This window comes from Stegodyphus dumicola, chromosome 3 (assembly GCF_044657685.1).
Source record: "Stegodyphus dumicola isolate Sdum_Otavi_A_Nest chromosome 3, ASM4465768v1".
In the NCBI taxonomy this organism is placed as follows: Eukaryota; Metazoa; Arthropoda; class Arachnida; order Araneae; family Eresidae; genus Stegodyphus; species Stegodyphus dumicola.
Window position 1 is genome coordinate 52,720,595 of NC_140770.1, and position 13,960 is coordinate 52,734,554.

At 34.4% G+C, this 13,960-nt stretch overlaps 1 protein-coding gene across 1 annotated transcript in view; it reads left to right on the forward strand.

Moving 5' to 3' along the window:
- The window catches only part of LOC118181403 (blastula protease 10-like), a 31,637-nt gene extending 24,793 nt beyond the window's left edge, over positions 1-6,844 (forward strand). The window contains exons 10-11 of the mRNA XM_085812887.1: positions 1,217-1,359; positions 6,654-6,844. Coding sequence (XP_085669013.1) covers positions 1,217-1,359; positions 6,654-6,783 — 273 coding nt within the window. The 3' untranslated portion in view covers positions 6,784-6,844. The remainder of the gene's footprint in view (positions 1-1,216; positions 1,360-6,653) is intronic.
- The last annotated feature ends 7,116 nt before the right edge of the window (positions 6,845-13,960 follow it).

Below are 13,960 nucleotides of genomic sequence, written 5' to 3' on the forward strand. Positions count from 1 at the left end.
GTTCTAGAAATATCGCCACCGAATTTTTTCCGTCGAAATTGACGTTTGGCTTGATTGACGCTCTCAAAGTCTGGACCAGGTATCCAAATCCTTCCAATTGGCTTGCCATTTCTTGTTGTTGTCCCGCGGCTTCCATCCGATTTTCGGCCATTTCAGTTCGACAAGTGTTCGGGCGCCAATGTACAGTTGCGCGCCTCCAACCTGCACGCAACAAAGTGGTGACTGCTGAAACTGGATATTAGACAGAGTCTTGAGTAGGGTTTAAGTCCCTTTTTATTCAACTTTAGAAATTACAAATGCGTGCTCTTGACGCTCACAAACTACGCCGACCCGGCGGTAAAATAAAAATAAGAAACTAAAAAGAGAAAATAACAAGAGACTAACTACGAGGCTCTCTAAACGTAACTAACCTCGCCGCGTTCTAAAGTACCGCTGATAATTCAGCAAACTCTGAATACCACGTTGAAAGATTAACAAATTGCCGAGGCAAGCACACAGGCCGAAACGCGTGGTTCTTCAATTTCTGACTAACTACCTCCGCGCTCGTGAAGTAAGAAAAGCGCACTTCGAACTCGTTTCCTTTCTATTTAACTCAGAATATTTCCGCTGATAATTTGAATCCTTGCGCGTTCTACTAAAATTTACATACTCTGGCATTGGCAGTTCCAGGGGAAAGTAAGGCTTGACAGGAAGGATAGTTTAAACTTAAAATAAATGTTAGTTAAAATAAATATAAACCCTACACGCTTATCATAGATACATATTTTCCTGAATGCAGAGCAATAAGTTATTTATGTGTGTTTAAAAATAACCATATTTCCTAAACCCATCCTTGTTAATTTATAGCAAATATTTCTTTCTGTTAAAAAACTTCCGTTTACTTCTTTTAAATTAATAGAAGTTTCTTATTGCGACTTTTATCTGTTCCTGAATTCTAATTAAGTCTTCCTGGCTATTACAAACATGAAAGTTCGTCACCCTTGCTCTGCATTATGACTTCTCAGAAGAAAGTAATTTTTAGAATATCTTTATAATAAAGCTTACATTTAATTTTGTAAAATATATGGACTCAAATTTTAAGCTTAGAAACTTCACTTTCGTAATTGTTTCGAAAAATTAAATGAAAAATAAACAGTGAAAATCAAAAAATTTTTAACTTTCTTATTTCCCTCTCTTTCTGGGTTATTCTATTATAAATTAATGACATATTTTTCAGGCACCAGCAGGTCGACGAGTACGTGTGACGTTCGAAGACTTCAGTTTTCGGCAAAGAATGGATAAGCCTTCTAGCCCGTATAATGGAAAATGTGTTTACGAGCAAGTGGAAATTAGAATTACCAACATGGACGAAGGACAGATGTAAGATGATGAATTATTCAGAGGGATTTAAAATGATTGATTTCAAATGACTCTGTTTTTGAAAAACACGAATAAGTAATTTAGTGGATAAAAGAATTTTCTTCTATGTTATTTTCTATAATTGATTTAAAACTAGGTAGAACGCACTTTTTCTTTACTTTTTATTATTTATTTATTTATTTATTTATTTTTGGCTCTTGAAAGAAGAAGACCTTGTTTTGACCACCCTCGAAATTAACAGATTTTTTTATTCAAAACGTACACTAAAATTAGATTCCTGCTTTAAAATTTTACATTGGTGTACTTCTCATCTAATTTTATATAATTGTTTTAGCTAAAGTGTTTTGTGAGAGTTCTTTTAGTTATGCCATTAAAAAAAAAAAGATAATAGTCTTATTCTCGCCGCATTTTTTCTATGTTACTTTTATCTATGTTTAGTCTCTACAATAAAAGAAATGGGAGTTTGTTAACAACTTTAGCTAAGGAACAACAATAACATTTCCTGCCAAAAAAAATTGCCTGATATAAGATGACCAAGAAAAAGAGACCACCACTCTATTTTCAACAAAATTTGTATAAACTTAAAACCAAATTTAAAAATTTCAGTCCAATTTGATACTCCTATATTTTTCTTTCCATTTTTTAATATAATTTTCTCTTCTCTGTGTGTTGTTGCTGGCCGTGATCGTATAAAAGTAATTCTGTGTTCTCACACTCTGATAATTTAATAATTTCATTTTCTCATTTCTAAGATTTAACCCTCCTTTAACTAGTATAATATTTTCTTGTTTTAAATATTTACTGAATGTGAATTTTTTTAATTCGAAAATAGTATTATTTTATCAGATCCTGGTTTTAAACCAAAATCTGTTATCTCGTTGCCGAAATTCCAAATCGTCTGGAGGAATTATGTAACTAATTTCAATGCTAAAGTATTAGAGTATTATAACTACTGCCTAATTTCAATTAAAAGCCTAAAGTATTATAACTACTGCCTAATTTCAATGCTGAAGTATTAGAATGTATTACATTTAACTGAAATCTCAGTTTCGCATGCTTAGCATTTTGAAGTAAATTTTATTTTTGTGCATACCATAGCAACTATTCGAAAGCCCCCTTATTTTCTGAAAATTTAGATGATTGACTAAAACTTTTACGCTTCAAGTTTCACTGAATTTCTTAATCAAAACTTGGACGCAACTAAACAAATTCGTACTGTCACTGTTGCTGCTCAGTGTCGAAACATTAACGAAATGTCTTTATGATGCATCGAAGAATATTCATAAGACTAGACATAGTATTAATAATAATAATTATAATAATGATGATTCGACGGCAGATATTAGCCCGTTTTAAAAAGAGACTACGAAGTGATTTTGTAAAGAACGAAGATATGAATCAACGAAACTCAAAATCATTTTCAGATCTTTAGACATTTTCTAATCAAACAGGTTAAAGGTAACATTGCACCTTACTGAAAATCAAATGGTTATACGATGTAGGCATACCTCAGAAACAGTTCGTTTTCCAAGTACTTTCAAAATCACTTCTTGATCCTGAATGCTAATCTTTACTAACTGCAATAAAATAGACTTATTTAAGTATCATATAAATGCCTTTCGTATTCTTCAGCTACCATCCAAAACTTATTAAAATACACATTGCTCTTTTATACTGATATAAGTTCTTTCACATGGAAAATAAACAGTAATATAATATTCAGTTCTTAAATCCCTTGCTCGCTGTTTCAGATTCGTACGCAATATTACCAGGACTGTGGAGTCGGAGTCGGAATCGGAGTTAGTCAGAATTTTTGGGTAAAAGGATTCGGACCTGGAGTAGCTAAAAACAAGTCGACTCCGAATCCGACTCCAGCTTTTGATGGACAGTTTCAATTTGAAATTGAAATGAAATTGAATTGTGAATTGAAAAAAAAATGACAAACTGAGTTATTATTTTTTGGACTATATACATTAATAATATTTAGTTATTTTCCATTTGATTTACATATTAGTAAATAAATATAAGAGAAGAGGGTGGATGAGATATTCGCCATTATTCATTAAACTGAATCATTTAGTTAATTCTACAGCTCTTAAGTGGCATTACTGGTGCATAATTCACAATAAGAATGCATCACATGCTGCCATCGTGGCTGCAAAATGCATCACAACTGCAAATCTCATTGGTGCCTATGCTGCAAATCTCATTGTTAAATTTAGGAAGGCAGTGATAGCAACAAGGACTCCCAAAAGTGATGATATTGTTAGGAGGTGAGCAGAAAAAGGAGCAATTACTAATCAAGCAACGCGATGGAGAAGTATGTATATATTTGATGATAAAGAGGTTGTTAGGATTAAGAACTTTTTAGAAGATGTAGATAACCCTAATGTTTCACTAACAGAAAAACTGTGGAATGATCTTACAGAATTGGAAACTCTTCTTTCTACACCGTATATAGCAAAAAAAGTTACAATCTGAAGAATTAACAGGAGGCTTGTTTCTGCGAGAATTGAAAAATATGATGTTCTAAAATAGGACGGCTTATTGTAGAAGAAATCCTTTCCTCAATGAAGAAAAGAGAAACTAATTTGTTAGACAATGATATCTTGATGGGTTCAATATGTATAGATCCAGAACACCGAATTTTGTTGGATGACAAACAAATTAAATTCTCAGAACAACTGGAGTATCCATATCAAGACAGTTAGACTGCATACATTACAGCTGAGTCTCTATCATCCTCTTCCATTGATTAATTAGATTTGGGGAAATATTTGGATAATATTGAAAAGGCTAAGGCAAAGGCGAATGAAAATAAAGAACCAAGAGACTTTAGATATAAAAATGAAAAAATGAAAAAAAGATTTCTACACAGCCCTTAAAGAAATAGAGAAATGTGTTCGCTCTTGCAAGACACCTCTTTTAGAACTTATACAAATTTATCCTGAAAAGTTAAAAGAAGCAGCCCTAGCAGTAACAGCTCTTCCTCCTACTGAAGTTGATGTGGAAAGATTATTCTTAGCTCTGAAGTTTATCAAATCGGATTTACGGTCCTTTATCAAAGAAGTTCTTGCCGAAGCTACGCTATTTCTTAGAAATTACTAATGCCAGTTTTTCCATTTCATAATAAAGGCTCATTAATATAAATAATCTGCTGTGCCATAATTTTTTTCCTGTAGCATCTATTACTTCTTTTATATTTAACAAAAATAAGCTGTAACGCATGTGTATATGTTTATATATACACTGAAAAACCACTGAATTAGGGATAGCTAGTCAATAACGAGTTGGGCCTTTTCTGGGCTTTATAATGGCTGTCAAACGACATAGCATAGATTGAATAAGTTTCTGGAAGCGTTCTAAGGGAATGGCTTGCCACACATCGGATAGAGATGTCTATAATTTAGGAAGACTCGCTAGTGTTGTGTGATGAGGTTTTAAACCTTTCGCCAAAACGTCCGAAAGATGCTCAGTAGAACTTAAGTCATAGCTTTTAAGTATTCAATTTATGATAGAGAAGTCAGAAGAACGCTCATCCAACCAAGCAGTAGCCAACCGGGATCTGTGAGAGGTGAAGTTATCTTACTGAGATACTCTTTCCGTGTGAATGACAGGACAACATAAATGGATGGAGATGATCGCCCAGCAATTCTACGTACTGAATCATATTGAGGGAAGTTGGAACAAGTACCAAAGATCCCAAACACTGTCAAGAGAAAACACCTTAGACCATGATTAAGCCACCATGACTTTGTACAGTTCCAATCTGCCATACAGAATTCATGGCTTCTTGAATCTGACGCCATATTCTCAGCATCTCATCGGTATTAATTAGTCGGAATCGAGACTCATTACTCCTTGCTACTCATTTCAAGTCCATTAGAGTCTATTCTCTTGCCCAGGTAAGAAGTGCAGCTCGATGGCACGCATTCGGCAAAGGTACTCTCGTGAATCTACGGCTTCCGAAGCCCATATGGTGAAGCGAGCGTTGCACGATCCTTTTACTGACTGTACGACTGTCACCATATGGTGAAGCGAGCGTTGCACGATCCTTTTACTGACTGTACGACTGTCACCATATGGTGAAGCGAGCGTTGCACGATCCTTTTACTGACTGTACGACTGTCACAATATGGTGAAGCGAGCGTTGCACGATCCTTTTGCTGACTGTACGACTGTCACCATATGGTGAAGCGAGCGTTGCACGATCCTTTTACTGACTGTACGACTGTCACCTTGATTCAGCTGAGTGTTAATTTGAGATAATGTTTGGCTTCGTTGACTATGTACAATACGGCTGGGTCGTCTCACACTACACTTGTTCTGGGTTAATTGCCCTTTCCAATTTGCCCGATCGCAAGTTCTTTTCCCCACCACCCGTATAGTCTCGGTATACGCTTGACTCTGTCAACCTTGAAAATTCTAGACCGCTGAGGATTTTGGAAACTGAATGGTCCAAGCGTCGAGTGCCTACTATCTGTCCGGGATCGAAGCTGTTTAAATCAGAAGTTGTACTCATACTGGTTATTGAAAAGCCTGATTAACAACAACCAACATCTATATTTAAGCTATATCTGCATTTACCTCAAGTTCCTCACGTGAGCACAGATGCGGTTCAGCACTATAAAATTTGAATGGTCATGTCTATCCCTAATTCAGTGGCACTTCAGTATATGAGGAAATCGGAGTCTTTAAAGTTCTAGGTGTCAGAACCGGAGTCGTCATTTTCCCTACCGACTTCACAGTCCTGAATATTACTATGCATTTTCCTTAACACCAAGCAAAATTTGTTGAACCTATTTTTATGCATTTTTCATCATACCTAATAATTATTTCTACCCCCTATTCATTACAAACTTATAAGTATATTTACTAATACTTGTTATCTTTCAGCTACGCAAAATGCTCATGATATTCCTTATCCACCGTTTTTCAGTTTGTAACTGTAAGCTACGTATTATAAATATTAAATTTAAACTGTAACAGATGGTGTGAGTCATTTTTCAGGCAGAACATCTGCTCTAGGCTACGTGATGAGAGATTCACGCAAATATAAACCTTCTTTTCTTTTCACGTGTCATGTCACACAACGAGCTTTGGTTACAACTTGGAACACTCCAAGCGAGCAATGTAGCTAAAGTCTCTTGTTTTTTATTCTTTTGTGTGTGTTACTTCTTTAACAAATGGATGTTCCTTATGCTTAATTGTCTTAATTATTAGCCTGAGATATCTCAGTTATATTGAGAAGAAACGAGTGTTATAAAACATATTTATGAACATATTTTTTGCAGCTATTGTGGTGAAGATATTCAGAAAGGAACAATAATGGAATCATCCTCCAACACATTTCTCATTATTATCCGAGCAGACACAAAGGCACAAGGAAGGGGTCTCAAAGCATCCGTCAGATTCGTCAAATAATTTATTTTGAATTTTTTGTAATGTTTTTGTACTTTCATAATAAAATTATTTTGTATTTTTATATATTCGATTTTTTTATCATTATTAGTTGTAGCTTTCATGCTGGTAAATGAATCGAAAAAGCACATACTGAATTTCAAACATTCTGTTCTTGCAGTCCGATTAGAATGAGTAATAAAAAAAGCTGATGTGTACACCACATGACTTCCTTCTACGGAATATTAAATTATACTCATTTTTCTTGCATTTCATTTAAACTTTTTGTATTTAATTAAATCTACTTCGCCGACAGCGAAGACACAATAGAATAAATGCATTCTTTAAAATTCACTCTATTTGTTTACCATAGCGACGCTCTGGTGCTAGGTTCACTTAAGAGTATTATATTTCGTTCATATTATAACTCAGAATGCACAAAATTTATATCATTTAAAGAATTATCTAATCGTTGCCACATGTACTAATTAAAGATAAAGCTAGAACGATGTATAAAAGAAATTAAGCAAACAAAACGAAAAAGAACAGTTTTTCATAGACGATTGAGAATTTTTCATTCAATTAATTCAGTTCTCACTTCGCGACAAGGAAAAATACATAAAAACTCAAAATATCTATATTAAAAATTAAATTACTAATTATTAAAAATTAAGTAAATCTTAAACACTTATTTCCTCGACAAAATTCCAGAAAGGATTAAGCATGATTTAATTCGCAATAATAAATGAAGGCGTTATCTTTGTTGTTGTGAAGCTACGTTTCTCTAGATTGGCTGCAAATCCACTACTCTGCTGCTTCAAATGTAAACAAGTAATAACCGCCATCAAAAAAATTATTAGGCTTAGCGGCACTTAAACAAGTTTTAAATTGTGGATAATTCTAAAAATATTGCATTACTAAAGGCATAAAAACCTTAACCGGAAGATAAGAACAACATAATTCAATCATTTTTAAAGCAAAAAATGTACAAATTCAGAAGAACAACAAAAATCAGCGTTATATTTACAAAATTTTCACAGGACTAGTTTCGATGGTTTTACCGAACCATCATCTTCAGCTGCAAAACCGCAAATGAACAAGATAGGAAATAATGATTAGATAAGATAAGAAAGCCTGGACAAGAATAAGCAAGTGGCGCCATCTGTTGGCGAAACGAGAACTAAAACATAATTTCTCTAAAAGCCGAAGGCAAATTTGGATTGGAATTAGGATCGTTAACTAGAACAGAAAGATTTTTATGAATGTGAAATGCCTCTAGAAAATCCAGTTCTCCAATGGAAGATGTTTTTTGAATAATTTTGGCAGCAGAAAAATTGAAAGTGTGATTTTCGGACCAACAATGTTGAGCTACAGAAGACTTCTGTGTTTCCTTTTTTCTAACATATGCCTCATGTTCTTTGACGCGAAATTTTAAGGCTCTCTTAGTTTGGCCAATGTAAATTAAACCACACTGGCAAGGAATGCTATAAATACCCCAGGAATTCATATCTGGAATGGGATCCTTGAGTATAGAAGTTGGAATTTTATTGATGGGAGAATAAACAACCCGAAAGTTAAATTTCTGCAAAATATGTGCAACTTTATAGCTAATTGGTGGAAAGAAGGGAATGACAACAGAATTTTATAATCTCCTAAAATAAGAGTGTGGCTTTTAGTGTGTTGAGATGAGAATTTTTTAACTGCTTGATTAATAATGTTGGGTGAAAAGCCCCTGTCAATAGGTATTGCTTTTAAATAATTTAGTTCTTCATCAAGGGCTAGTTTGGAGGAGCAAACTTGAAGAGCACGGAAAACATAGGAATAAAATGAAGCTAACTTTTGTTTAGTCGGATGACATGATTTAAAGTGTGGTAGAAGGCAAACAGAATTCTGTTAAATTGCAAGCTTGCCTTACTTCGGTCCGTGATAAGGGATACACGTCAACAATTGTCCAAAATTGAACATGAACTCTATAAGCTTCATCTGGAACTCGCTAAATCATATCCAAAATTCACTGCCCTTGAAAAAAAGTCTTGGTCTAGAACGGAGAATGCAGTTAACCGTCATAAAAACACCCTTGCAGTTAAATTCTAAAAACTTCTTTTACAGTCTTCCAGTTCAAGTAGCTCAAAAAATCTTCCCATTGTAAACATCAAGCCAATAGTTAATATTTCTAATGTTACTCTTTCAGAAGAACAAGAGAGAATTCTAAAATATAATTTTAACTTCTCACAAACCTGTAAACCCTGGATTTCAAAGATTTTGGCTCCTATCGAAAAAGCTTTCAAGTTCAGTAAAGTTTCAGATTCACAGAAAGAAATGATTAGGCATCTTATCGCTCATAATGTGAAATTCAATAATAAACCTTTGAAACCAAATCTAACTGCGAGAGAAAGAGCTACAATGCGCGAAATTCATTCTAACCCGGATATTATCATTTCAAAGGCCGACAAAGGTGGCCAGATAGCCGTCATGGATCAGAACACTTACATCGATGGTGTCACTAAACTCTTAAACGAAGGACCATATAATCCGATCCCTAAAGATCCTTCACCTTCGGACTTATCCAAAATAAAAACTGCGATCAAATCTTCGCAAATCATTTCAAGCAACTTAAAACATTCGCTTATCCCATCTGTTGCGAATTGTGCCAGATTATATGCTCTTCCCAAAATTCATAAAAGTGGTATTCCTTTCCGCCCTATTGTATCAAATTTAGGTACTGCCTCGTATCTATTATCTAAATATTTAGTTTCTAGATTTTCCACTCTATTAGACAATAACATTTACACCATAAAAATTCAACAGAGTTTGTAAAAAAGGTTAAAAACATTTCTCCTAGTAATTTACTCATGGTTTCTTTTGATGTAAAATCATTATTCACGAATGTCCCAGTGGAGGGTGCATTAAGATGTCTAGAAACCAGACTTCGCGAATTTCATTTCTCTTGCATCGAAATTGATGAGCTAATTTCTCTCACTCAACTCTGTTTGAAACAAACACATTTTGTTTTCCAAAATAAATATTACAAGCAAACTGAGGGATTAGCCATGGGAAGCCCCCTCAGTCCCATCCTGGCTGATATCTACATGCATTATTATGAATCAAAATTGTTTGAAACTTTAAACTTCCCGGCATGGTTCCGCTACGTAGACGATACTTTTACCCTGTTTGAAGGTAATAAAGATGATTTAAATAAAGTTCTTTCAACAATGAATTCTATTGATCCTGCTATTCAGTTCACTTCTGAACTTGAGACTTGCAATTCTCTTCCGTTTCTCGACATTCTGGTCACACGTAACACATCCAACTTCAGTACTACAGTTTATCGTAAACCTTCATCGGTTTGCCTTCCACCACACTTTAAATCATGTCATCCGACTAAACAAAAGTTAGCTTCATTTTATTCCTATGTTTTCCGTGCTCTTCAAGTTTGCTCCTCCAAACTAGCCCTTGATGAAGAACTAAATTATTTAAAAGCAATAGCTATTGACAGGGGCTTTTCACCCAACATTATTAATCAAGCAGTTAAAAAATTCTCATCTCAACACACTAAAAGCCACACTCTTATTTTAGGAGATTATAAAAATTCTGTTGTCATTCCCTTCTTTCCATCAATTAGCTATAAAGTTGCACATATTTTGCAGAAATTTAACTTTCGGGTTGTTTATTCTCTCATCAATAAAATTCCAACTTCTATACTCAAGGATCCCATTCCAGATATGAATTCCTGGGGTATTTATAGAATTCCTTGCCAGTGTGGTTTAATTTACATTGGCCAAACTAAGAGAGCCTTAAAATTTCGCGTCAAAGAACATGAGGCATATGTTAGAAAAAAGGAAACACAGAAGTCTTCTGTTGCTCAACATTGTTGGTCCGAAAGTCACTTTCAATTTTTCTGCTGCCAAAATTATTCAAAAAACATCTTCCATTGGAGAACTGGATTTTCTAGAGGCATTTCACATTCATAAAAATCTTTCTGTTCTAGTTAACGATCCTAATTCCAATCCAAATTTGCCTTCGGCTTTTAGAGAAATTATGTTTTAGTTCTCGTTTCGCCAACAGATGGCGCCACTTGCTTATTCTTGTCCAGGCTTTCTTATCTTATCTAATCATTATTTCCTATCTTGTTCATTTGCGGTTTTGCAGCTGAAGATGATGGTTCGGGAAAACCATCGAAACTAGTCCTGTGAAAATTTTGTAAATATAACGCTGATTTTTGTTGTTTGACTTCTGAATTAGTATTTATTCGGCGTGTTATTGTTTCTTAAAAAATGTACAATTTACAAACATATAAGAGTAAAGAAGCTGAGATTACTGAGCCGGGTAACAGAGTGGATATATTTATAAATATATTTATATACGTTTGGCGCGGCCGATTGCAACCAAAATGCGAGGTGCACATCTACATGTTATAGCAGTCGTATATACAAAATTTCAACGTTCTAAGGCTACTCGTTTTTGAGTTATGCGAGATGCGTACGTACATACGTTCGTACAGACACCAGGAAAAATTCTCTTCAGAATTCATTTTAAAGCAGTTTTATAATTTTTTTGGAGATAAAGAGTCTTTTATTCTGTCCTTACGTACAGATATCACGCAGAAACATCGTTAAATTGCATTCGAAAGTGGTCAAAATGGATATTTTCGTTGAAATATGCTGTGTGAAACGTTTCGCGATTACAATACTTCCTTTTTACTTTGTACAAGCAAGTAAAAAGCGTGTTACTTCTGTTTCGAAAACTTAATAAAAAAAAGTATGATTTGAAATTTTTACAAATTTTCCGTAAAGGTGTAAGATTTAAGTACTAAATACAAAATAAAAGTCAAAAATAAAAAACACTGTTTATTTAAAATACACTACTACTCATATTTTTTAAGTACGCTTTAATCAGAATACCTGAAAGGCTTAGCTCTATCTCAAACAGCTATAAAAATCCCAAGAATTAATATACTTACTATGGTGTGTATTCATTAGGCAAAGCGATTTTTTTCACAAAATTTTAAGCTGGTGGCTAGCTAGCTTAGTAGGTTGCAGAATCGTTAGGTTAATTTGAAGAAGATGTGAAAAATGTCCAATGCCCTCGCCGGGGCTCTAACCTGGACCTCTCAAATACGTTCCTAGTGTGCTTACCGTTACACCACGAAGGCATGCTGGAAGGAGGAAGAAAATGTCCATAAGACAAACTTGTTTGGTTGGGTGGTTCGGGCTGTGCCGAGTTCTGTTACCTTCTATATTCCTCCTTTTAAACAGCGACTGGAGATTAGGGAACTCAGTCGCCAAATTATGGTGGTGAATAATCATCATCCGCCACCTTTTTTAGTTCGGGCGCCACTGTAGAGTCATTAGGCTTTTTTTGAAGGAGTACATGAAAAATGAGCAAAGCCCTGGCCTCGACTCGAACCTGGACCACTCGAATACGCGCCAAGTGTGCTTCCGTCGCACCATGAAGGCATGCAAAAAGAAGGGAGAAAATACCTAATAAGATGCATCAGAGTAGTTTTTCTGTCTTAATGTCATCTAGATGTCTGTTTTTGATTACTTACAACTGGTTTAGACAATATATTAGGATTATTGAACTAATTCTAAGCTTGTTTCTGCGAGATGAGGAAGTTACTTTTGCATCATTTTTAAGTACGTTTTACATTTCATCATTTACCTTACGAAAAATGGATATAACATCTAGTAAAGAGAGCAAAGATTATCGCACGTAACACATTCATGACTGTAACAAATATTGCTTTCCCGGCTGGTTTTGAAGAATTGAGTATTTCTCGAATTCTCTGGAGACACAACGAATCTGGATGATTTTCTTCCAAAAGGAAGGGCAAACGTAAGAGGAAATAGAAAACAACTCCAACATCTGATCGATTCCCACTCCCAAAGGGAATTATTAATACAATAAAAACTATTCAAGACCTTAAAGAGAAATCTATTAGCTAACTGGTATTCATATTCATGCTTCGGACATTCAACGTAGACTTCTCACTGCTGATTGGAAGGCTAGAAATCCTATTAAAAAGCAACTTTTGACACATCAAATGATGCAAAGTGGGCCGAAAAGATACAAATCTTGAACCACAATTGAATTGGGGAAAAGACATTTATTAAAATAAAACCGATTTATTTGTTCATGGTTACACACCTAACATTGTTAGACGAAGCAAGGGTGAATCAATAAGAACTCAACTTAACCGACAAACCGTAACATTTGAAACAAATCTCAAAATTATTCATTCTAAACATATTTTGATCACTTAAGTTTAGTTTAGTTTAGTGACGGAGGACGTGGGCACCACCCCTTTACCATTATGGTTAATTGGTTTAGCGCCACGTCCACCCTTATCTAAAGCTGACTCATGTTAGAGCCACACGAGATCCACTTATAGGGCACATTGAAATGTTGAAGTGACAGTTATCAAAATATATTTATGGTGAATAATTTTTTGAGATTTGCTTCAAATGTCAAAATTTGCCCTCACGGCTCTTGTGTTAAATAAATTAATTCAAATGCTATTTAATTAATTTCGGTTTAATTTTGCACTCTTTCTAATTTTGTTAATAGTGTTTATTCGTTCCAACCTTGTACAGCTCTGGTTTAAGTGCTGTACAGAGTGACTTTTATTTAGGAAGAAAATAAATCAAGAAATAAAATAAATTAGCAAATATTATACTCATTTCACTAGTTTTACTTTGGTTTGATTCCCACTGGATTTGTGCTCAACATGTGAATTGATAACATCAAGTGTTTTCTGAAACGAATGAGCGATAATGGTAAAAATTTTGCAAAATTATTAGGAATGGAACATTCGAATCCTCTTATTCTGAATATCTTAAAATATTCAAGACTTGTAAAATAAAACCTCCGTGCTTTTCTGATCCATCAAACTTTTCGTATTATACCTAAAAATCTTATGTGTGCACCACATGACTTCCTCATACGGAATATTAAATTATATACATTTTTTCTTGCATTTCATTTAAACTTATTGGATTGAATTAAATCCACTTCGTCGGTAGCGCATAAACCAGAATAGAATAAATGCACTCTTTAAAATTCACTATATTTGTTTACCATAGCGACACTCTGGCGCTAGGTTCACTTAACAGCGTTATATTCCGTCCATATTATAACTCAGAATGCACAAAATTTATACCATTTGAAGAATTATCTAATCGTTGCCATATGTTCTATTCAA